The sequence below is a fragment of the Herpailurus yagouaroundi genome, unplaced genomic scaffold, assembly GCF_014898765.1.
Source record: "Herpailurus yagouaroundi ecotype Mexico unplaced genomic scaffold, PumYag 67569, whole genome shotgun sequence".
NCBI lineage: Eukaryota > Metazoa > Chordata > Mammalia > Carnivora > Felidae > Herpailurus > Herpailurus yagouaroundi.
The window spans coordinates 4,085,544-4,112,603 of record NW_024420375.1 but is presented as its reverse complement, the minus strand read 5'-3'; the positions used below and the strand labels follow the sequence as shown (position 1 = coordinate 4,112,603).

Here is a 27,060-nt window from a genome sequence, read left to right as displayed (position 1 = left end):
TTTGGGTCAAAAAAGAAATCTTAGTGGGAAGTAGAAAATATTTCAAAATGAGCTTATACATTGCACCTAAAGTAGTGGTTAGAATAATGTTTATAGCCTTAAGTGCATATATTAAAAAAGAAGAAAGGCTGAAAGCTAATGACCTTAGCATTCAACTTAAGAAATTCAATAAAGAACAACAGAATAAATCCAAAGAAAGCAGAAGAAAGGAAAGCGTAGACACAAAAGAAAAATGTATTAAGATAGAAAACAATGTAGGGGCACCTGGGTGGCTCAGTCAGTTAAGCATCTGACTCTTGATTTTGGCTCAGGTCATGATCTCATGGTTCATGGGATTGAGCCCCGTGTCAGGCTCCTTACTGACAGGCTCTCTCCCTCTCTCTCTGACTCTCCCCTGCTCATGGATGTGCTCTCTCTCTCTCTCCTCTCCCTCTCTCAAAATAAATAAATAAACTTTTCAAAACAGTAGAAAACAATGTAGAAAATATTATCAAAACCAGGAATTAGTTATTTTAAAAGATAAATAAATTGACAAACCTGAGGAAATATTGATCAAGGAAAAAAGAAAAATAAGGTCCACATAAACATTATTAGAAAAGGGTGACATTCTTACATATGTAGTAGTTTAAAACTTTAGCAAGCAAATAATTTGAGCCACTTCATGTCAACAATTTTTAAAATGTAGACCAAATGAACAAATAACTAGAAAAAATTAACTACCAAAACTGATTAAAAAAGAAATAGAATACATGAGTGGTTATATAACCATTAAATAAATTCAGCCAGTGATTAAAATATTCCCACAAGGAGAACTACTAAGTCTAGATGGTTTTATCAAATATTCAAAAAAGAAATAATTCCAATATTATGAAAATTATTCCAAAGAGTAGAAAAAAAGGAGCATTTCCAAGCTCATTCTGTGGGACTGGTATAACCTTAATACCAAAACCACACAAGGGCATATTGATGAGGTCAGAGATTTAACAGGGAGTCAGATAGTGTTAGGCCATGTAGACTACTTTAAGAACTTCAATTTTTATTCTGGTAGCCCCTGGTTAAACAGGGAGCAAAAAATATAAACTCCCTGAACTGTGATGGCAGCCTCCAAATCACAAAGATCTGATGGTTAAAAATCTAACTAGTTTATGAGGCTTAAGCACAACCTTGGCAATAGTAGCTTGTGCCAACCCAGGGTAGTCAGGCTAAAAGATAAAAACAAGAAAGAAAATCTGAGCACACACATCAGAATCTTCACACTGCAGGGAGGTTAAACTTCACAAAGTTCACACAAGTTATTAAACAAATAACTAATCAATTAACAACCACCACTCCTAGGGCAAAGTGGGGAATCTGTACCCCAGAGTTCCTACTGTATGTTATCTCAAATGTCCAGGTTTCAACAAAAAAAATTACAAGACATGAAAAAAAAACAGGAAAATGTGACCCATACACAGATTAAAAAAAAAAAAAAAGACAAGCAATAAAAATGCTCTTTGAAGAGGTTCAGGCAGTGCACTTAGCAGACAAAGATTTCAAAGCAGTTCTTATAAGTATGTTTGAAGCACTAAAGGTAACCATGCTTAAAGAAATAAAGGAAGGAAATAAAGGATGACAATGTTTCAACAAATATAGGTTATCAATAAAGAGATGGAAGTTATAAAAAAAGAAGAGAACCAAATGAATACTCTGGAGTTGAAGAGTATAACAAATGAAAAATTTGCTAGAAGGAAGTCTACAGTAGATTTGAGTTGGCAGAAGAATGAATCAGTGAACTTGAAGATATATCAATAGAAATTATATAATCTGAAAAACAGAGAAAAAAATGAAGATGAACAGACCCTCAGAGAAATGGGGGATATAAGTGAGTGCATCAACATACAATAGTAGTACTAGAAAGAGAAGAGAGCACAAAAAGGACAGAAAAAGATATTCAAAGAAATAATTGATGAAAACCTCTCAAATTTGATGAAAACATCAATCTACATACCCAAGAAACTCAAATAATTCTAAGACAAAGAGATCATATCCAGAGCCATCACAGTAAAGTGTTGAAAGACAAAGAGAAAATATGAAAGCAGGAAGAGAAAAAAAAGACTCATCACATACAAGGGAACCCCAATAAGATTAATAACTGACTTCCTTTGAGGAACAATGGAGGCAAGGAAGCAGGAAGTCAAACTGTTGAAATTTTTTCAAAAACCACCAAAAATTATATATCTAGCAATAATAAAGGTGAAATAAAGACATTCCCAAATGGAAGAAAAACAACAAATGAGAGAATTCATTGCTAGCATACCTTTCTTAAAAGAAATACTAGTGAAATTCTTTAGGATAGAAGCAAGTGATGTCAAACAGTAATGTGAATCCATATGAAAAACACGAAAGGTGGCAAAAGTAATTATGTGGGTAATTAGAAAAGACAGTATAATTGCATGTTTCTTCTCCTTTCCTCTCTTGACTGATTTAAAAGCAATTGCATAAAAGTGTGGGGATTATAATATACAGAAATAGAATATATTTGACAATAACAGAATAAAGGAAGAGGATGGGAACAAAGCTGTGTTGGAATAAGAAAATGACACTAGATAGTAACTTAGATCCACAGGAAGAAATGAAAAGAACCAGAAGAGTAAATAAGAATATTAATAAACACTTAAAATATATATTTGTTTTCCTTTCTTCTATCAGCCTTTTTAAAAGACAAAATTATATACAGTAATAATTACAACAGTATATTGTTGGATTTGTAACATATACAGATATATATGTATGCATAATGAAAATATTAAAAAGAGGGGGAGGCAATGAAGCTACCTAAAATGTCTATTTTTCAAAAAAGATAAAATAAAATGTCTTTATTTCACTCGAACTAAGTATAAATCTGAGGTAGATTCTAATAAGATATATATTATAAGCCCTTAGAGAAACCACTAAGAAAATAATGCAAAAATAAAGAATTTAAAAATCATGAAAGGAATCAAAAGTTTACATAAGAAAATACTTACCCATACAAAGGAAGATAGCAAAAACCAAAAAGACATGTGACATAGAAAACAAAAGCAAAATGGCAATGTAAATTCAAACATATCAATAATACTAAATGTGAGTGAATTAAACATTCAGTCAAAAGACAGATATTATCAGACTGAATTAAAAATAGACAAGATCCAACAATATGCTGTCTGCAGGAAGCACACCTTTCACTCAAAGATACAAAATGTTTGAAAATAAAAGGATGGAAAATGATACACCATGCAAACAACCACCATATAAAAGCTGGAGTGGTGAAACTAACATCAAAAAATAGACTTTATAACAAAAAATTACTAGAGATGAAGAACATTTCATAATGATGAAAAGTTCAATCTGTCAGGAAGATACAATTATAAACACATATGCACCTAACAAAACCCCAGAATGCATGAAGTAGTACTTGTATAGAGTGGAAGGGAGAAATAGACAAACAATAATAATTTGAGAATCCCATATTCAGTTTCAATTATGGATAGAATAACTAGGCAAAGATAAAGGAAATAAAAGACTTCAACAACACTAAACTAGACCTGACATGCATCTAAGACCACTCCACTGAAAAATAGAAGAATACACATTCTTCTCATGTGTACATGGATTAGTCTCTGGAATAGACCATAAGCTAGGTCATAAAGCCTAGAAGGAACAAAATTCTACAAGGTTTGTTTTCTGACCACAATGGAATGAAAGTAGAAATCAATAACAGAAGGAAATTTGGAAATTCACAAATATGTGGAAATTAAAGAATACTAACATTAACAAACCTAAAAAACCAATGGGTCAAAGAAGAAATTACAAGAGAAATTAGAAAATACTCTGAGATGAGTGAAAATGAGGAATCAACAGACCAAAACTTCTGGGATGCAGCTAAAGCAGTGCTCAGAGGGAAATTTGTAGCTATAAACCCTTATGTTAAAAAGAAAGATCTCAAGCCAACAACCTAACCTTTCACCTTATGAAACCCAAAAAAGAGCAAACTAAACCCAAATCAAGCAGAAGAAAGGATATTAAAAAGACTAGATGGGCACCTGGGTGGCTCAGATGGCTAAGCATCCAACTCTTGTTCTCAGCTCAGTTCTTGATCTCAGGGTTGTGAGTTCAAGCTCTGCATGGGTATTTACACTGGGCATAAAGCCTACCTAAAAAATAATAATAATTAATAATAAAATTAAAAATAAATAATAAATAAATAACAAAAAGACTAAAGAGGTAGTAAATGAAATAGGGAATTGGGAAAAAATGGAGAAAATCAATGAAACCAGAAGTTGTTTTATGAAAATATTGACAAAGTTGACAAACCTTTAGGTACATGGACTAGGAGAAAAGAGACAAGATCAAATTACTATATTAAATTCATAAATGAAAGCAAATTTTACAGAAATAAAAGGGATCATAATTCAATAGCAAAAAAAATTTTTTTTGATTCAAAACTAGGCAGAGAATCTGAATAGACATTTTTCCAAAGAAGACATACACATGGCCAATAGGTACAAAAAAGGTACTCAACATTACTAATTATCAGGTAAATGCAAATCAAAACCACAATGAAATACCACCTCATATCTGTCAGAATGTCTATTATCAAAAAGACAAGAAATAACAAGTGTTGGAGACAATGTGGAGAAAAGGAAACCCTTGTGCACTCTTGGTGGAAATGGAAATTGGTGCAAACACTTTGGAAAACAACATGGATGTTTCTCAAATTAAAAATAGAACTACAATTTGATGGGGTGCCTGGGTAGCTCAGTTGGTCAAGTGTCCGCCTTTGGCTCAGGTCATGATCTCACAGTTTGTGGGTTCGAGTACCACATCGGGCTCTGTGCTGACAGCTCAGAGCCTACAGCCTGCTTCAGTTTCTGTGTCTCCTCTCTCTCTCTCTCTGCCCTTCCCCCATTCATGCTCTGCCTCTCTCAAAAATGAATAAATGTTAACAAAAATTTTTTTTAAAATAGAACTATGATTTGATCCAGCAATTCATGGGTAGTCTTCTCAGTATTTATCCAAAGAAAATGAATACACTAAATTGAACATATGTATCACATATTCTTTATACATTCATCCATCAATGGGCAGTTAGGTTGTTTCCACACATACACATACACTCATGCATGTGCATATGCTGAAATACTATTCACCCATTAAAAAGAATGAAATCTTGCCATTTGCAACAATATGGATGGACCTTGAGGGCATTATACTAAGTGAAATAAGTCAGAGGAAGACAAATACCATTTGATCTCACTTATACATGAAATCTTAATAAAAAAAAAAAAACTCAAAGAACAGATTGGTGGTTGCCAAAGGAGGAGGAGGGTGAGCAAAATTGGTGCAGGGGATCCAAAGTTACAAATTTCCAATTATAACATAAATGCCTAAGTCATGGAGATGTAATTTACAGCATGGAGACTATAGTTAATACTGTATTACATATTTGAAAGTTTCTAAGACAGTAGATCTTAAAAGTCCTCATCACAAGAAAAAATGTTGGTAACTATAAGAGGAATGGTATGAATAATTATATGCCAACAAATCACATAACCTACATGAAATGGGAAAATTCCTAGAAGGCACAAACAACCAAACTGAAGAAATAGAAAATCTGCATAGATTTATAACAATTAAACAGATTGGATTAGTAATCAAAAACCTCCTACCAAAGAAAGGTTCAGGACCAAATGGTTTCACTGGTGAATTCTACCAAATGTTTAAAGAAAAATCAAGAGCAATCCTTTCAAACTCTTGCAAGAAATAAAAAAGAAGTAACATTTCCTAACAATTTTATGAGGTAATGATTTCAGATTTCAAAACTGAAAGCTGAAGTAATCAAAACAGTGCAGTAGTGGCATAAGGATAGATATGGATCAATGGAATAAAATGGAGAGTCCATAAATAAACCTTCATATTTATGGTTAATTGATTTTTGACAAGATTGCCAACACAAATCAGTGCAGGAAAAAATAGTCTTTTCAGAAATTACAGAAATGGTGTTGAGACCACTGGTTATCCACATGCAAAAGAATGAAGTTGGACTTCTACCTCACATCACATGTAAAAAAACAATTCCAAATGTGTCAAAGATCTAAATGCAAGAGCTAAAACTATAAAACTCTTAGAAGAAAACATTGGTGTAAATCTTCATGACCTTGTATTAGGCAATAGTTTCTTAGATACAACACCAAAACATAAGCAACAAAAGAAAAAATAGATAAATTGGGCCTCATCAAAAATTAAAATTTTTCTCTGCTACAAGTGATATCTTCAAGTAAATGGGAAGACAACTCCTAGAATGGGAGAAAATATTGTGAATCATATATCTGACATAGGACATGCATCAGGAATATATAAAAAACAAAAACTCTTACAACTCAATAGTAAAAGACAAATAATTCAATTTAAAAATAGGCAAAGGATTCAGATAAGAAGATGCAAAAAGATATACAAATGACCAGCAAGGACATGAAAAGATGTTCAACATTAGTCCTTATAGAACTGCAAATCCAAACCACAATAAGAGACCACTTCATTCCCACTAGGATGGCAACAGTAAAAATGACAGATAATAACAAGTGGCAACAAAGATGTGAAGAAATGGAGCCCATACACTACCAGTGGGAATGTAAAATGGTGCAGCTGCTTTGGAAAACATGCTGGTAGTTCCTGAAAAGATTAAACATAAAGTTACCTATGACTCAACAATTCTATTTCTAGGTATATACCCAATGAAATCCTATGTCCACACACACACAAAAATTGTACACAAATGTTTGTAGCAGCCTAATTCATATTAGTCAAAAAGTGGAAACAGCCCAAATGTCCATCAACTGATCCATGTATAAATAAAATGTCTATACATACAGTGTAATATTATTTCACAATAAAGATGAATAAAGTACCTGAAGTAAAGACCACAGATTATATGACTCCATGTGAAATGTTCAGAATAGACAAATCTGTAAAGACAAAGAGAGGGGCATCTGGGTGGCTCAGTCAGTTGAGAGTCCGACTCTGGCTCAGGTCATGATCTCGCAATTCGTGAGTTCGAGACCCGTGTCAGGCTCTGTGCTGACAGCTCAGAACCTGGAGCCTGCTTCAGATTCTGTATCTCCCTCTCTCTCTGCCCCTTCCCCGCTCATACTCTGTCTCTCTCTGTCTCTCAAAAATGAATAAACGTTAAAAAAATTTTTTTAATAAAAAAAGACAAAAAGTAAGTTAGTGTTTGCCTAAGGCAACATGACGTGAGGGATGAAGAGTGACTGCTAATGAATGCTAGTTTCTTTAGGGGGAACAAAAATATAAAATTTGTAGCAATGGTCACAAAACCCTGTGAATATACCAAAAGGCATTGAATGGGTGAATTATATTGTATGTAGATTATATCTCAATAAAGCTGTTTTTATTGAAAAAATAATGATGGCTTGCACTAGTCTGGTATCAATGTAGATTATGAGATGTGAAATGAATATATATTTTGAAGGTAGAATGAGAAGGATTTCCTGACATATTGTGAGTGGTGTGAGAGAAAGCAAGGACTCGAAGATTTTGCTCTGAGCAACTTAATAATGGGAGTGAGCAACTGAGATAGAGAAGACTGTGGGAGGCACAGTTTCAGGTAATGAGTTAGAGTTCAGTTTGGACATGTTGAATTGAAGTAGGTCAAAGGAATATGTATATCTTATTTGTGTGTGTGTGTGTCTGTGTGTGTGTGTGTGTGTGTGTGTGTGTACGTGTACATCAGTCGTTCGTGTGTGTGTGTGTGTGTGTGTGTGTGTGTGTGTGTGTGTATGAAGTGTTGGGGAAATGAGAAAGAACAAGCATAGAAGACAGAATAACCAGTGAGGTAAGAAGAAATTCAAAAGTGTGTGTTGTCCTGGAAGCAAAGTGAAGAAAGTGTTTTAAGGAGGAAGTAGTGATCAACTGTGTTATATGCTGGTGAGAAACCGAGGGAGATGAGGACTGAGATTTGACCATTGAATTTAGCAACCGTGCAGTTATTGGTGACCTTGCCAAGAGCAGTTTTGATGGAGCTAAGTGGAAAAGTCTGATTGGAGTACATTTCAGAGAAAATGTAGAAAGATAAGTCTCATTTCTATATGCCAACAACAAGAACCAAAAATGCAATTTTTAAAAAGATACTGTAGCACTAAAAATATAAGTAGTCTATGAAGAAAACCTAATAAAAGATGTGCCAGAGATCCTTTATGGAGGAAATTATAAAAGTATTGATATGCAGAGCTGTGTCCTCTTCACAGATACAGCTACTCATTATTATAAAGATATCCTTTGTCCCTGAATCAACCATAGTCAGTGTGATTCCAGTCAAAATCCCAACAGGATTTTTCATGGAATTTGACAATCTGGTTCTAAAATTTATATGGCAGTGCAAAGAAAAGCCAAGGCACTCTTGAAGAGCCGCAAAGTAGAAAAACTGATTCTGTTAGATATTAAGATTTCTAATACAGCTGTAGTACTTAAAAGAGTGTAGTATTAGGACAGAGGTTTGAAAATAGTAAGAGAACAGAATAGAAAACTCAAAAATAGACCTATACCTATTTGGATATTTAATGTAGGACAGGTAGCATCACAGATCAATGGGGAAAGGGTTAACTATTTAATAACTGACGTTGAGGAAAATGGTTATCCACAAAGAAATAATAAAATTAGATTCCCACCTTACATCAAACACAAAAATCAATTCTGAGTGTATTACATACTTTAAACTTTTAGAAGAAAATATAGCTTGAGGGTTCTCAGCTGGCAGTACCTCCATTCAGGGAACATTTGAAAATGTATAGGAGTGTTTGGGGTTGTTATGATGATGGAAATGATGCCAAATACTAAAGGCATTTAGCACCCAGGGTTCAGAGATGCTAAGCGCCCTGCAATGTGAGAGCCAGCTTCCCATAAAGAATAATTGTCCTGCCCCATATGCCAGTAACCTCCCCACTCACAAAGAAACACTGCTATAGGAAAATTTCTCTGTGATCTTGGGGTAGGGAAGAATTTCTGTAAAGAAATGTAAAAAACACCAACCTTAAAGGAAAAGAGTAATACATTTAATTACATTAAAATGAAGTGCCTTTGGGGTGCCTGGGTGGCGCAGTCGGTTAAGCGTCCGACTTCAGCCAGGTCACGATCTCGCAGTCCGGGAGTTCGAGCCCCGCGTCAGGCTCTGGGCTGATGGCTCAGAGCCTGGAGCCTGTTTCCGATTCTGTGTCTGCCTCTCTCTCTCTGCCCCTCCCCCGTTCATGCTCTGTCTCTCTCTGTCCGAAAAATAAATAAACGTTGAAAAAAAAATTAAAAAAAAAAATGAAGTGCCTCTGTTTACCAATAAATCATAAGGTGAAAAGACAAGACACAAAGTAGAGCTACACAAATAGCACTCATATAACTGGCAATGCACTAATATTTGAAATATATAAACTTTAAATACCAATACATAGAAAAAAAATCCAGGAGAAAGATGGACAAAAGATAAGAACAAGGCTTTCACAGAAGAGGAAATCATTCAGAAAAGATGTTCACCTCATTAGTAATCAAGGAAATGCAAATTAAAACCACAATGGATGACCCAAAGAAAACCAAAACAAAAGTCCATTTTAATCCACCAGATTGAAAAAATAACATAAACAATACTAAGTGTTAGTGAGGATGTAGAACACTTATACTTCTGGCAGGAGTGTATGTTTGGCAACCAATTTGGGAAACAGTTGTGACATTATCTTTTGTTATTTTTGTTGTTGAAGACCAGAGTTTGTTTATTGCTTCAATGCTATTCACATTCATTTCTGAGATAGAAGATATTCAGTACATGAGAGAGTGAAATTAAAGTGGTAAAACATCAAATTAGTGCTATATTAACTAAAAATATCAATTTTTTAATATTGCCATCAACTCAGTGGTGAAATGTAAATATTCATAAAACTCAGAACAACAGAATTTTAGAAAGTATTTAAAGAATTGATGCCCAAAGTATGCCTCTTCAGCATTTTAATAGTATAACATTTAAAGGTCAAATAAAATTCAGAAAGACTGAGTCAAACAATGTTACATGGTTTCTGACTGCTGGAATTCTCAAAGTTTTTCAAATGCAAATTTCTTCACATATTCCTAAACTTATTCAAGGAGAGAATACAATATCTGAATTTCTTGAACTTATTTGATCACAAAACTCTTTACTGGGGATTGTGAGGAGCTAGGCTCCAAGCAGTTTATTTTAGAAGTGAGTTGTGGCATTATCTAACAAATTTGTACATGTGTATATTTTACAACTCATTGGTTCCACTCCTAGAGATAGGCCTTGGAGAAACTTGGGCAAGTGTATTATAAAGAAAGTTTATAGCCATGTTGATAAGAATAGCAAAAACAAAACAAAAAACCTTAGAAAACAACAGATGTTCATTAATAGCAGTATGTCTTTGTTGTGGTAGAATGAAATACTAGACACCAGTGAAAATGAGTGAACTACTGCCGCAGATAACATGAAAGGTTCTTAGAGACAATTTTGAATAAAAGCAAAATTGCAGAAAAGTTGAGTGTGATACCAATATTTAGAGTTCAAAACCAAACAAAATTAAAGAGTATACTGTTTAGAGTTACTTGTATATGTAGGAAGACTAGAAAGGACACCTGGGTGGTTCAGTCGGTTAAGCAACTGAGTCTTAATCTTGGCTCAGGTCATGATCTCAGTTTGTGGGTTCAAGCCCTGCATCAGGCTCTATGCTGATCTCGTGGAGTCTGCTTGGGATTCTGTCGCTCCTTCTCTCTGCCCCTAACCTACTTATGCTGTCTCTCTCTCTTTCAAAATAAATAAACTTTAAAAAAAAAAAAAGGAAGACTACGAAGAAATGCAAGGGAGTGACTTTTGGAAGTTCATGATAGTGGGTACCTCTGGGGAAAGATGGGGTGGTGGGCCAGAAAAAAGTATGCAGGGATCTGCAATGGGACTAGGTAATATTCTGTTGAGATGGATGGTGGGTTCACAGGGTGTTTATTCCATTATTATGTTTCATGACTTATATATTAAATATTCTTCATGTGGAAATTGCATACAAATACAATTTCTATATATTAAGCATTCTGTATGCATCAACTGCATCATGCTTTAAATGAAGAATAGAGAAGAATTCTCTCCCTCTGAAACTTTTGGTCTAGAACCTGTAATAGAGAGAAAGACTCTCATCTAAACAGCTGCATCTGTTCACAGCCACAGTGTTAACTTTGTTCTCCCTGATCTTCTCATCCTGTGAGCCATGGAGCCAAAGGCGGGATGCAAATGTCAGTATGGCTTTTCCTCCATTCGGTCAGGAGTATGGGAATAAGCACTCCCTCTCTTGTGATCAAGAGTGTGCTTAGTCACTGAGTCTGCCAACATTGTCATGGAATAGCAACTGAAATAGCCAGGAGAAAAACACAGACTTAGCCACATCAGGTACATTTGGGGGTCTCTGAAGTGGGGAAGTTGGAGGGTGGACAGAAAACGGGGCCAGTGAAAGAGAGACCAGGTTGCTTTCTAATGGCATCTTCATGAACTCATGTGACCCTAGGCAATTCACTTCCCTTCTCCAGACTCAAATTCCTCCCCAGTCCTCTTCAGGGTTTAACTAGAATGTACTTTACAGTTGCTGCCAGTCTAAACACTCAAAGTCTGCAACTGTAAGTCCACCTAAGGGGAAAACAGTGTGCATAGCTACCCTCCTAGTCTTCAGGTTGGTGAATAATTAAGCTCCTCTCTATCGATTAGAGTTGCTGAAAGTATTGCTGATTTGGCTCTTAGTAGTATGGAAAAACGAACCCACGTGCATGTACAAATGGCCATTCTTGACTAAGAAACTCCTATTTACACAATTAGCCTTGAGACTATAAATAGAAGTAGAAGCAAAATTGTCCCCAAGCCTGTAGAGCCTGTCCTCCCTCCTCCAGACTGCCTTTGATTACAGAGGTTTATATCTCTTTGTACACAGCCCTCCTTAGTCTTCCTGCCTCGTGTGCATGTTTTCATGGGGAAAAAATGTTTTTGTCAAGTTGTCCCCACATAACCTCCCTTACTACCTCTACATCTTTTTCTGCCTTAAACAACCACTATCTCTACCAAAAGAGGCTTACGTAAGCAAAATGAGCTTTGTCATTTGGGATAAATAGACCAAGGGTTAAATTAAAGAGACAGCTGTCTATACAGCTGGCTACAATGAGTGGAGGGCCTGGCAGTGCATGTGCCAGCTGCTTCTCACTTTTATTCCTTCCCACTGTTGGTCTCCCTTCCACCCCTCTGGCCAGGGGTGCTGAGCTGCAAAGCTCTCTGAGCTCCTGGGAAGTTTCAAGCTGTGAGTTGGGGCTAAGGCAACCTAACTTCCTCCTGTCATAACTTCCTTTGGTCAAAAGATGTTTAAGTCTCAAATTTGGAACTGGAAAGGAAATGCAAAATATACAAGCCACCTTCTCATCACTTGCAGACGGTCACCCTCTCCTTCTTCGAAGTCTTCTAGGCTTGTTTAAAGCAATATTTTGCTCTTAGCACATTTTCTTTCCCTTGAACTATAGGGGGTTTTTTTTTGTTTGTTTTTCTTAGCAGCACTTTTCAGGATCTGCTTTCCTAAAGGAAAGAGAGACTATGTGTTACTCTGGGTGAGTCACTGTTGTTTAGTCAATGCTGGTGAGAATCTCAAAGATTAATAAAGATTGCCAAAGGTGGCTGCAGTCCAGTCCCCAAATGCCCACATAATTTGCCCCCCTTTCCATTTTAGGATGAAAATAATCAGGGACAAGAAGAGAAGGGGATTTATGTGAATAAATAAGATACTGTCTTACAGCCAAAGCAACATTCAGATTCTCAGCTGGCAGAGGAATTCTTGAGCCCGATCTGCAGTGAAAGCATGAGCAAACTGCTAAATGGAATGCAAAGAGAACCCTAAACTTAATCTCTGTTCCAATCAGTCTACAGAAGAGTCGCAGAGAAGTACTATTCCTGGAAGGCAAAGTGCTTACCCACACACTGCCCCACCCCCAGCGTGAGAAATCCAGGGCCTCCATGACTGTGCCAGCACCCTGGCTCTTATTTCTGCAGTCCAGTTGCTTTGGTGAAATAGGAGTGTACACTGCCTATCCATGAAAGAACCACTCTGAAAGCAATTTATAAACTGTAAAGTACTAGGGGATGTCAGATGGCCCGGTCACTCATCCATTTTTGTTGTATACTGCACTCCTTCAGTTGTCTTTTCTCATTATTGGATAAAAACCACAGAATTTTGTGATGAGAGGTTAGGCACTACATATAATCAATCGTGCACAAGTCCCAAAGAATGGAAGCATAAATCGGCCTTAATTTTGGATTCCCCAGTCTACACATGAAGTGCATTTGCCAGTCAGCAACCTCACAAAGACATCACAGAATGGTCAAGGAATGACCCTAAGAAAGTTTTTGTGTACAGGGGATAGCTTTAAAGACTTTTTGAAGGAAAAACTCTAAATTTCAACATACTATTATTGCATACTCTGCGTTGAAGTAAAAGCCCTCGTGTTTATGTAGACTTTGATTGAGGTGTCAAATATCTCATGACTCCTCATGACTCTGCCCTGAAATGAGGAGAAGGCAGTTGTGCCATAGCCACTGCATACAGTGGTGGGCTCTGCCCAGAGTGACTGGACAGCAAGATCAAAGAGCCAAACCACATCCACTTTCCATCCTTGGACTGTGTTAAAGGACATCCATCTCTGGCTAGCACCTCACCCAGGCTCTACTTTTAATAAACAAAACAATTTGAAATTTGTGATAAATTAAATGAAGAAACAAGAACTTCATCTTCCCATTCATCCATATGCCCATTGCTTATTTTGAGGGTGTACTTAATAGCACTTTCCAGAACAGAGTAATCCCTACGTAGAGACAAAGATGGCTCTAATACCAGGGCATAGGGGAGAAGGAACTTTGCACTCCTTCCCTCCCCATTCTCCTTTTCCCAGAGCCCATCCAGCTGACAGGTGCCAGAAGCGAAGAAATGTTAGCAAGTGATAGTTTCCAACCCCAAAGAAACTGTCCCCAAAGGGATACAGAACAAGGCAGCTCATAAAATCCTTCAACTGAGGGACGTAGCAAGACCTATCTAATTACATACGATTAGAAACGGTTCAACTTGTTGAGAATGTGCTACATGTGAAATGAAACAAAATGACACTTCTTGCACCCTGTAATGATACTATCTTGGAAGGAGAGTACAAAGGGTTGGTTCATGCTATCAGTAACAACAGTTTTTCTCATCCAACATTTTCGACACATCTGGTTTTAATATGGTGGTCTAAGTGAAGTAAGTTAACTTTTTACCCACTGTTCTGGCCCTCCTTTTCTTTCTTCACTGTACAATTCCATTTGTGTTGGCATTGTTCTTCTTTCACCCATCCCTCTCCAAGCTAACAGAGATAGAAGAGGGTTGTGCTGAGGAACTTTGCTTATCTCTGGACTCTTGATTGTTTTACTGTTCAAATAGCACTAACAATGATTTGAAAGTAAGACTAGTCTTATTTGTTCCAGCTATGTTCAACAGATTTTAGCTTTGACATTCTATCTAATTTGTTAAACTGACACTGAATAAAAACTCCCTAAGTAATTGATGAGTCAAAAAAAATCCTGATTTTGAAAATTAGGGAAGGATCATCTCAATTACTCTTAACTAGAATGCTTAGGGAATCTTGTGTTTATATCTAACTGGTTTCCAGCTAACAAGGGAGTAAATGACCATTCTGTACCTGCGTTGGCCAAAAAAAAAAGTATTTGGTGATTCCATACTGAAAGTGTATGAGATAGGTGTATTTCCCATGAATGTAGAACCTTCAAGGTACAAAATAGGTTTTCTTCTACACATCCCTTTTCAGAACAGAAAAAGAATTTTTCTGTCTGGCAACCAGAAAAAGATAGTAGGATTCTGCAAATGCCTATGATTAAGAGCCAAAGTTTATAATTTTTTAGTGCTTTGATACAAAGAAAATGCTAACGCTCACCCATCTTTTTACCTTCTTTAGATTTGTGCTTCACAAGACTTTGCAAACACCAAAATTTGTAACTCTGAGCTGACAGGGATTGTCTACTGTAATTATAAGATACAATCTAAATTGTGCTCGATATTGACTTTTTTAAGGACCTGTTCATGTGTTCTGAATTCTCTCTAGACTACAGATTGTGGTTGGAAGGAGAGAGGCATGAATGGTGCAGTATTTTTGGTGGCTTCTGATGTATTTTTCCTGTCTTTAGAGTACTTCTGTAACAAATGCCTTAACCCCAAGAAGTGGATAATAATGAGACATTTTATGCCCTCTGGCAAGCCAGTTGGGGTGATGGTTTTGGGCACGTGTACCATTCACTGCCTGAAACATCACAAGGATGTCTGTCTGTGTAGGGCTGATGCCATGAAGGGGCTAGCAAGAATTGCTATCTATAGTCTTTACCTAAGAGAAGTGCCATTTTTACTACAAAGTCAGCAAACCTTCATTAAGCACATTCTGTGTACAAAGCCTTGTTAGGTTTCTATAACATTCTCTGTAACATGTTACTAGATCTATTTTTTTGAAGTGGTCGAGGAATTTCACTAATAATTTACTGACTACTGATATATAGATAGATAGATATAGATATAGATATAGATATAGATATAGATATAGATATAGATATAGCTGGGGATACCAAGATGAATCAGAGGTGTTTCCTGACTTATAGAGCTCAGAGTAAAGTGTGAGAAAGAAAAAAATTGCAATTGGGTGTGAGACTAAAGGTTTCTTGTGAAGAGCTTTGTGAGTGTAGGGAAATGAATGATTAATTCTCTCAGAAGGGCATCAGAAAGGCTCACAAAGGAGATGATATTTGAGCTGTATCCTAAAGGATGGGTAAGATTTCACCAGGCAGACAGGATAGAAGGAAAGAGAATTCCAAGCAGAAGGAACAGCATTTGCAAAAGCTCATTAAAGCATGTTGGAAAGCTCTTCTTACTATCACTTGAGAGAACAAATATAAGTTGTCCTAATGTTGAGTTTGGATTTTTCTCTCATGATTACATTGCCCTTTTTAAATATAGGACATGATATTTTAAGGCAATGATGATAAGAGACCTGATAGATTTGAAAGTTCTCCTTATTAAGCTGTGATGCTTATCTGGTGTCTTGCACATAGCAGGCTCTCAATAAATGCTTGCTGAATGATGAATCCCATATCTCTTTCCATTTATAAATTACTACTCTATCAAGGATCAGCTTACAAAGCAAAACTTCTGCCTATGACTTAGAAATGAATGTTCACAGTTCTGCTCTCTGTCACCCCAGCTTCCTCTACTCTCAAGAAGTATGTCTCTGCCACTGGACCTTAATTGTGTTTACAAGGAAGGACAACTGCCCTTGCTTTAAATCCTCAGTAACACTGGTTTCTACTCTGAAAGCCTCTATATAATTGAAATTTTTAAAAAGTGCCATTTGAACAGGATAGTCCCCATGTTGATGAAATAGGGGTTGGCGTCCTGGGAACTTTAGTGATACTGGCTAATATAGATGAGTACACCTCACATTTTTATTTTTATAGTAGAACCTAAATATGATTGATCAAACACTTTGTATGGCAATAATAATAGAGTCTGCATTGAACGGCCTTGACAGCATGACATGGTATTGCCTATTCTTTTTGTTGTTGTTAAGAAAGAAAAGATAAATTTTTACTATTTTTATAAATTATGCAATAACCTTTGGGGCAGTAAAAAAATTTTTGCCTTGAATATCACTAGGGAATAGATGACAGAGAATGTAGGTAGACATAAACCATTTGCAAATCATATGCAAGGACACTTGTAACCCTTTCATTGCATTTTTGGATCCAGTCTTTGGGAAAATTCCCACCAGGGAATCTTGTTTCATTGTGAATCTAAAATGTATCAGAAATAAACTTCTTCAGTTCCAAACTGTGGCAGCTACATGACTGGCTCTTTCAGGCCTAAACTCTATAGCTATACCTTTCTAAAGGCCACAAGAGGGGCTCCTGGGTGGCTCAGTCAGTTAAACGTCCAACTTCAGCTCAGGTCACCATCTCCCTATAGTGAGCATGAGCCCCACGTAGGGCTCTGTGTTGACAGCTCAGAGCCTGGAGCCTGCTTCAGATTCTGTGTCTCCCTCTCTCTGCCCCTCCCCCACTCACACTCTGTCTCTCTGTCTCTTTGTCTCTCTCTCTGTCTCTCTCTCTCTCTCTCTCTCAAAAATAAACACTTTTTTAATTTTTTAATACATAAATAGATAAATAAATAAATAAATAAATAAATAAATAAATAAATAAAGGCCACCACACCCGGCCACAGAATGTACTATCTTTCAGCCCCTGCATTTCACTGGGTAAATTCTTTTTACAAATAATTATTGACTGCCTCTTAGAGCCAGGCACAGTGGCAGGTTCTAAGAATACAGAAGTAAAGAAGACAGCACCCATGGTACCCTCAACCTAGTAAAATGGTTTATAATCTCTTTGAGGTCATGGTCCCTTTGGAAAATCTGATTCAAACTGCCCTTACATTGCTTAAATATTAGGATGGCAGCTTTCTGTTTCCCCAAAGGAAGGCAAGAACTTTTGTCCCTGATGAATGGAGTCTTGTGAAATCCATTAGAACTTATTCTTTCTAGATGTTAACCTTTATCCTCTTTTGGAGCCTGTAGCATGATAGAGAGAACATGGACTTTGAGCAAAACAGTTTGGAATTCTTCTATCAGTGGGACCTTGGGTAATTTACCCAGTGTCTCAGAAGCTCTATTTTCTCATTCCTAAAACAGTGATCCTCATATGCACTTTGCAGGGTGGCTGTGAAGATTGAATCAGTCAATGTGTATGAAGCACCTCGCACAAGGTCAGTGCTCCAGTCAGCATTAGTAAGTGACAAGGCTATATTTTGAACCTAGGTCTTTCTGACTCAAAAACCTAGTCTTTCTTCTTCCTAACAAATGTTCTGAAAATACTGGATTATATTTAACACTCACCAAAACTCCATCAGGGAGGGAAGAAACACCACATCTGGAGAAACAAATGGATAGAAAGAAGGAAATATCCTAGTTTGTCTAGAGACACTTAGGACATCTGTGACAATGCTGACACCAATTCTAGAGTCTCAATATCCTTTGTAGCTATGAGCACCCAGCATGGCTCCATGATCAGTTGTATCCGTTCCTTCTATAAGAATTTACTGACTACCACTATGTGCCCTATTTGATCCTAGGGGCTTCTGATGATTTAAAGGGCATGATCTATGACTTCTAGGAACTTTTAGCCTAGTGGGTAGGCAGAAGCTATACCCAAAAAAAACAATTAGAAAAAATTACACAAGACAGTACATAAACAAGCAATAATCTGTAGCCAAAACTAAATGTATTAGTCATCTTGGGCTTCCATAACAAAATACCATAAACTGGTTAGCTTAAACAACAGAAATTTATTTTCTCACAGTTCTGAAGGCTACAAGTCTAAGGTCAAGATGTCAGCATGATCAGTTTCTGGTGAAAGTTTTCTTCCTGGCTAGTATAGGGCTGCCTTCTCTCTCTGTCTTCACATGAAAGGGAGACAGAGAGAGAGTGAGCAAGCTCTCTGATGTTTCTTCTTATAACATTACTAATCCCATCATGAGGACCTCACCTTCATGACCTCATCATATAAACCTTATTATCTTCCAAAGACCCCATCTCCAAGTACAGTCACACGACAGGTTAGACATATGAATTTGAGGGAGGACACAATTCAGTCCATAGCACTGTCTAACTTCTCATGTAATGGCCATGAGAAGATGACTTTTCTTTCCTTAATTAAATTTTTTTGCTGACACTGCTAACATTTTAAAATACATAATACAGGGGCACCTGGATGGCTCAAGTGGTTTGGGCATCCAACTTCAGCTCAGGCCATGATCTCATGGTTTGTGAGTTCAAGCCCTGCATTTGGCTCTCTGTAGTCAGCACGGAATGCACTTCGGATCTTCTGCCCCCCTCTCTCTGTGCCCTTCCCTCCCTGCCTCTCAAAAATAAACATTTTTTTAAAAATAAATTAAAAAATAAAATATGTAGTGTATAATATAGTCATTAAAGCTTTTGGGGGGGAAACAAGTTATAACTTGTATTCTAGTCACCATAGTGTCACTGCTTTGATTTATACCTACATCAGCTCTTGCCTGGACCATTGCAATAGACTCATTCACTCATTCATTCATACAAGTAGTGTGTGCTTACTCTGTTGCACACACTCAAGAATTCAATAGTTAAAAGGCTGACATGAATCCTGCACTTAAGTGCTTACATTTTAGTCAGGGGACAGCATTAAGCAATTCAATGACCAAATTAATTATTTGAATACAACCAAGATGAGTGCTACCAAGTAGTAGTAGAGGAAGTTGAAAGTATATGATATGGAAAGGTGCCCTAATCTGGGGAAGCATCAGGAAGACTGCAGTGAAATTAATGTTGAGCTCTGAAGGCCAGGTGGAGGCCACTAGGCAGAGAGCCTGGAAGAAGAGCTTTCCTGGTTGAGGAAGCACCCTGTGTGAAGGCCCCTTGTGAGAATAAAGCAGTACTCCTTTGAAGAACTGCAGAGGAGACTGTAAGGCCAGAGCTGGAAAATCTAGAGATAGGAGGTGAGGTTAGAGAGGTAGTCATGAAGCCAGTTATTACAGGACCTTGTAGGCCATGGCAAGGATGTAGACTTGCAAGCACCAAGTAACAGGCAACTATTAAAGGGTTTTAAGCAAGGGAAAACCACAATCAGGTATGTGTGTGATGTGTGTGTGTTTGTGTGTGTATGCATGTGTGTGTGTGTGTGTGTGTGTGCATGTGCACGTGTGTGTATATTAGTCTGCTCTGGCTGTCATAACAAAATTTCAAAGACTGGGTGGCTTAAACGAGAGAATTTATTTCCTCCCAGTTCTGGAGGCCAGTTGTCCCGGATCAAGGTCCAGCAGAGTCAGTTTCTAGAAAAGTCCTCTCTTCCTAGCTTATAGACAGCCACTTTCTTGCTGTGTCCTCAGATAGCCTTTCCTCAGTACATGTGCACGGGGGAAAAAAAGAGGGAGAGACAGTATGCAAGCAAGCTCAGATGTCTCTTCTTATAGGGACACTAATCCTATGGGATGAGAGCTCTACCGTTATGACCTCATTTAACCTTAATTCCTTCTTTATTCTAAATATAGTCACATTGGGGGTTAGGGATTTAACACATGAATTTAAGGGGGACACAGTTCAGTCCTTAACGTGTGTGTGTGTGTGTGTGTGTGTGTGTGTGTGTGTGTGTGTTTAATCACTCTGGCATTTGTGTAGACAATAGATTGGAGAAAAGTAGTCCAGTGGTAATAGAGTGACCAGTTAAGACGCTGTTGTGGTAATCTAGATTTCAAACGCATCTTGGAGGTAGAACCAACAAGGCTTATTGATAGATTACATGTAGGGGTGAAAAAGAGGGAAGTGTCATGGAGGACCTCAAAGTTCTTTCTTGAGCAACTGGGTGAATTGTTGATTGATAAAGGGAACACTGAAGGAGGAGGTGGGGGTTTGGGATGGGGCCATGAGTGCAGCTCAACTGGTTTCCCTCCCTCCAGTTGTTCCATCCATAATCCATCCTTCATATCAGTTATTTTTGAGCAATGCAACTTTAATCATGCTGCTCCTGCTTCAAATACACACACACACACACACACACGCACACACACACACACACACACACACACACACAACCTTCCAAAGCTTACAAGTCTAAAATTCTTAACAGAGTACACAGGATCCTCCTAGATTGGACCCTAATCTATTTTTCTCACTATACCTTCCCTACCTCTTGAACCATGGTTCTAGCCATGCCTTGACCAAGTTATTCCTTCTACCAAGATGTCCTTCCTCCCACATGGCTGCCGGATGAAATCCTACTCTTCCTTCAAGCTCCAATTCCCATGTCATCTGTCTGTGAAGTTCTCCCTCACCATCCCTCCCCTCCATAGTTAATTGCTTCTTTTTCTAAGATCCTATAGTACCTGACACATAGAATTATCTGAGACCTTATCATACTGCATTGTAATTCTCTTTCTCATCTGTTTCCCCAACTAAATTAAATGCAAGGGCAAAAGCCATGCTTGATACTTCTCTCCATTCCCAATTCCTACCACAGTGCCTGGAAACAAGTAGGTACTCAGATATAATGATAAATAATAATGGCAAACACTCATAGAGTGATTACTATGTGTCTGACACTGCTCTGAGTGCTTTAGATGCTCAACAATGATCTCTTCAAAAGTTCAATTATTATCCCCATTTCACAGACGGCTTGCCAAAGTTAGCAGAATAAATAAGTGGCAGAACCAGGATTGAAATCCAGGCAGGCTGGCTCTGGAATCTAAGTTATTCATCATTGCACTGCATAGCCTCCCAATGTTTTTCTGCTGCTCAAACAATTAGCTATTGCTCTTCAGACTCTCTTTCCAGCAGGGCAGTCTTCATCTCTTTCCACCCCACTGTTTTATTGTCTATTACTTACTTGGAGCCTGGGAGCTGCTTTGATGATGACCTCAGGGAGTTGGGGGTTGCGGGGTGGCGAATTACTCTACTAAAACCAAAGGCTACAGCAGGAAAAGAACTACAGAAATATCCCCCCCCCCTTATCCTTCCCTTTTATCCTACTACCCCACTCCTCAAGCACCAGATACCTGTTTACTTCTACCTTAGAAAGAAGCAAAGGGTTACCCTCTTTTCTCCCAGTCTCATTTTTCTACCTACTTGGCTGTCAGCTCCTCCCTGCCCAACCTTTTGTAGTCTAGGAACTAGGCTTAGCTAACTCCTGCAAATTCCAGTTCACACACAAGCTCAAATTGAGTGTGTGCCCTGCAATGCCCCCAACTGGGCCTATCTCATTTTGCTCTGCCTGATATTTTGTTTTGTTTAGCTTTGTTTTTGAGGGGGAGTGGAGTTTTGGTTTTGATTCCCTCAAGAGAGAGCGAGGTCCCTGCTGTTTTACTTTTAGCTAGCACTAGCTCAGCTCCAGAGTAGCCTTCACCATGACCCCCAGATTAATACAGCAATACAAAGAAAAAGTGGCAGCAGGGTAACAATGGCACAGTTGTGTTCATTCCCCGACTTTGCATTTCTTCAGCATTTAGGAGCTTGGTTTTGTGCTGTTTTGTTTGGTTTTTGAAAATTTTTATAAGGGTAAAGGTGATATAGGGTAAAAGTACATTTCCTGAAGCCAGATACACCCACCACTTACTAATTGTATGACCCCAGGAAGTTATTTAACCTCTCTGCTTCAATTTCCTCATCTGTAAAATGGAGCTAATACTCTTCACAGGGTGTTTGTAAGGATTCAATGAATCAACCAGTGTGAAACATTTAGAACTGTACCTGGTACATAGTAAGTGCTCAGTAAACATTAGCCAATATTATTTGCTAAATACAGTATGTTAGCAGAGAAGAATATCACAAATGTACATGTTCCCACTATTCAAAATTAAAATTGGTTAAGATTTTATCTTAGCTTTATGTCTTTTCTTAAAAATAAATTATTATAAAAAATAAATAAATTATTATAGATACGTTGGCTATTCTGTGACCCTCATCCTCAGTACTATTCTGCTCCTGACTCCCTAAAGGCATCCATTGTCATGAATTTGATGTGTATCTTTCCAGCCCATGTTCACAGTAATCAGAAATAAGACTTGGTATGGGGAAGGGAAGTGAGTGGCTTAGGTTTGTTTTTTTTTATTTATCTACACAAATGGTATCATAATGTTCATATTTTGCAACCTGCTTTTTTCATTCAATGTTTTTGAGATCTATCCATATAGATCTACTTCAGTCCATTTAACTGCTCTGTAATATCTCTTGTAGATATCCTGTTTTATTTATCCATTCATATCTGTATGGACATTTGGATCAGTCTGGATTTTTTGCGACTGAATTCAGTCTGTTGGAGTGAACATTTTTATACTTGTCTCCTTTGGCACATGTGCACGTTTCTGTAGAGCAGAGCTGCAAATGTAATTTCCGGGTCATAGGGTTTATCCATTTTCAATTTTTCTAGACATTGCAGTCTGGCAGAGGCAGTGAGCACAGTGAGTAAAAGCATGACCTGGGGCCCAATAGATATAGGCTCAAATCCCAGCTCTATTACTTCCTAAGCTGTGTGACTCTGAGCAATTCTTTGTGCCTTGGTTTCCCTATCTGGAAAATGAGAACAGCATATACCTATTAATGTTGTTGTGTACATTAAATGCAATAAGGCTTTTAAGGTGTTTTAGTGACTAAAACATAGTAAGCTATAATTCTTTTTTTACTATATTTTATCACATAATTCCCCCTCAAATATGATAGTAGACCTTTTGCAAAGTATAGATATGTGAATAGAAAAAAATACTAGAAGAACGTTCATCAAAATGTTAGCTAGTGTTAGAAATCTGAGTGATCTTTTTGTGTGTTTTTTTTTATATCTTTCAAATTTTCTAAAAATGAAATATATTACCTTTGTAATGAGAAAACAAAATCACAGTCAATTGATTTTTTTAATGAAACAAAATATAAAGGAATTGAGATTAAAAAAAGAATTTCCCTTCTGGTGAGCAGGTTCACTCCAAGAATAGTGAAAGAGGTCTTAAGAAGTAGCTTTATAAAAGTTTAGAAACAATCTAAATGCTTACCAGCAGAGGATTTGTTAAATATCCCTGTGGAAGGATCTGCAAGATAATATGGTTAAATGAAAAGAGCAAGTACTAAACACTGCACAGTATGTTACCGTACTGTGTTAAATTGTAGTTTTATGCTTATGTAAGCAGTCTACCTCTTGAAAGAGTCAGGAAAACTCTGCTAAGGGAACAGGGTGTCTAGGGCATGTCAGATTTATTCTTTTACTAAATATCCTTTTCTACCTTTGGAATTTCATATTGTATGCATCTATTATTTACTCAGATTTTTTAGTATATGTGCTGCCGAAGCAAGCACTTACTCAGATTTTTTAAATAAGATACTTTTAAAGTAGCTTATGCTAGAATTTAGTGGGCTTTTTACAGTTATTGTCAGTATCTCCTCCACTGCCTTTATTCTAACTTCCAAAGTTAAGGGAAAGAAGCGAGATGAGGGCATCTGGCTGGAGAGCCGGTACAACATCAGCTATGCTGCTGTCCCACCCCCAGTGCAAACCTGATTCAAAGGTATTCAGACATAGGAGGATGGAAAGTGGTTCTAGAAGGGCATAACAGCCTCAGTAGAGGGGTGTGTGTGTGTGTGTGTGTGCCTGCAACTACAATTATGTGTAAAACGTAAGGGGGAGAATGGTAAGAGATGTGGCTAAAAAGGTGTGATAGGGCCAAGCTATGGAGCCAATGTTTTATGAGTCATGCTAAGGAGCTCAGACCCTCCAATCAAAGATGTAGTGTTACTAAAGCATGTACAGTAAGGGAGTGAGAACACCCAACTTGAATTTTTTAGTGTTTATTTTTTAATGTTTTAATGTTTATTTACTTATTTTGAGAGAGAGAGAGAGAGAGAGAGTGAGTGGGGGAGAGGCAGAGGGAGAGGAAGAGAGAGAATCCTAAGCAGGCTCCACACTCATCATGGGGCCTGACTTGGAGCTCAGTCCCACAAACCATGAAATCATGACCTGAGCTGAAATCAAGAGTTGGACACTTAACTGACTGAACCACCTAGGCGCCCCAATCCAATTTGTGTTTTTGAGATTTTACAAGGGCTGCTGCACAAAGGATGATTTTGAGAGATAGGAAGAACAGTTCAGAAGCTGGTAAGAGATGATAAAGCCCTGAATTTAAAGTGTGAGCTAGAATTTGAACCCAGCCTGCCTGACTCCAAAGATCAAATGTTATTTCTCCGTACAACACACTGCCTGAAGAAATGAACCATTGGGTTCCTTTGAATCAGCTTTCACCACACTAACACTGGAAGTACTACCAGTAGATATACATCTTCATTTACATTGAGATAAAAAGGAAAAGATGACCTCTTAATAAATCCTATGGGTTCACAAAAGCAATTCCTTTTATAGTTTTTTTTATGTTTGTTTATTTTTGAGAGAGAGAAAGAGAGAGAGAGCAGAAACGGAGGCAGGTCAGAGAGAATGGGAGACAGAATCCAAAGCAGGCTGCAGGCTCTGAACTGTCAGCACAGAGCTGGACATGGAGCTCAAACCTACAAACTCTGAGATCATGACCTGAGCTGAAGTTGGCTGCTTAACTGACTGAGCCACCCAGGCACCCCAAAGCAATTCCTTTTAAAGGAAGAAACCTTAAAATACATGCTGTCACCTTTGTGGTTTGGTTATTCATTAAGTAAGTCTTGCTTACAACATCTTGGGGAAATAGGATTTCCCATTTTTCCCATTTGCATCCTTCCTTGCTTTTTGAATATTTTGCTTTACTATTACTATAAATTATCTAGTATAGTTTACACTTCAGGTATTGAAAATTAAAGAAGGTATCATCCATGAATCCCCAATTTCAAAAAAAGTGGAATATGAACAACAGTAACATTATAATTAGCATATTATAACCTTTGATTATTCAAAAGGCAATTCATGAATAGAGTACCTCAGCATCTATGTTAAGAAAATTATTATCGGGGCGCCTGGTGGCTCAGTCGGTTAAGCATCTGACTTTGGCTCAGGTCATGATCTCACAGTTTGTGAGTTCGAGCCCTGTGTCAGGTTCTGTGCTGACAGCTCAGAGCCTGGAGCCTGCTTCAAATTCTGTGTCTCCCTCCCTCTCTGCCCCTCCCCCTCTCATGTTCTTTCTCTCTCTGTCTCAAAAATAAACACCAAAAATTAAAAAAAAAAAAAGAAAATTATTATCATAAGCTCCTAATAGAAAGGGCAGGGTTTATTCGTGTTTTATCCTCAATGCCCAGTATGTAGCAGACTTTCAATGAATGATTGAATGGCTGGATGGATGAGTGAATGGTAGAAGACTATAGCAGTAGATTATTCTGAGCCTATAACTTTCCTAGTACCAGTTTTGCATGCCTTTCTTTTGCTTTTTTCTCCTATAAGTAGAATACAAAATAGCAAAGCTGATTCTCTCCTAAATTGATATTTAGGAGCTTTTGGCAGGGAGCAGGGAAGGGAACATTGAATGACCCTTAATTTTTTGGAAACAGTTTTATCAATATATAATTCTCATACCATAAAAATCTCCCATTTGAAGTGTGCAACTCAGGTATTTAGTATATTCACAAAGTTGTGCAATCATTGCCACTAATTCCAGAACACTTTCATCCCCCTCTAGAAGAAATCCCATACCCAGTAGCAGTCAGTCTCCATTCCTCTCCCCCCTCAACCCTGGTGACAACTAATCTATTTTCTATTTCTATAGATTTGCCTGTTCTGGATATTTCATATGAATGGAATTCTACAGTATGTGGTCTTTTATCACTGGCTTCTTTCACTTAGCGTAATGTTTTCAACGGTCATCACATTGCAGCATATATCAGTATTTTTTTTTTTTGCTTTTTATTACCGTATAGGAGCTTTCTGAGCCAGTAATTTGTGGTTTAAGTCATCGCAGTATTTCCTACATTTTGGACAACTAAAGGAATTCATCTGAAACTGAAAGGAAGCCAGCATGAATACAACCCAGGATGAATGAGATTACAGCCATCCTCATCTTTGGCAGTGGCAAAATTATGCTGAGCCAAAGATCTGTCTTAATAGGATGGCAGGCCCAAGTTATGTGTTGTGACCTCCTGCTGGCAGTGGTCTAGTCTGAGAAGGGCTCATGGGTGCTGGTATAACGGGATGAGGCAAGTGCCTCATAGCTTATATTTCTGGCTTGGGCAGAGCTTGGGTGCAATTCCTCATCTTCAGACATCTGAGAAAAGTATGTCGGGGATCTCCTGGTTCCATTTGTTCTGTTTGCCAGTGGGCAGGGTACTACACTGCACTGTGCAGACAGGTTGGACAGTTTATTGTAGGCTGACGAAAGCAGATTAAAAAACCATCAGCTTGGTGGGAAACTAGCTCAGAGTCCAATCCAAATTTCAGATGAAATATTTACACAGCCAGGA

General features: G+C 37.7%; 1 protein-coding gene across 7 annotated transcripts in view; it reads left to right on the top strand.

Moving 5' to 3' along the window:
* HDAC8 (histone deacetylase 8) overlaps positions 1–27,060 on the top strand; it is a 226,833-nt gene that overhangs the window by 140,653 nt on the left and 59,120 nt on the right. For 4 of the 7 annotated variants that reach the window (XM_040467749.1, XM_040467748.1, XM_040467753.1 and 1 more), the window contains one exon: positions 24,105–24,200. The exons of 2 other annotated variants lie outside the window; for them this stretch is intronic. In XM_040467749.1, coding sequence (XP_040323683.1) covers positions 24,105–24,200 — 96 coding nt within the window. Of the gene's footprint in view, positions 1–17,837; positions 17,871–24,104; positions 24,201–27,060 lie in introns of those variants that run through there. One more of the 7 variants, XM_040467756.1, reaches the window with a different exon arrangement.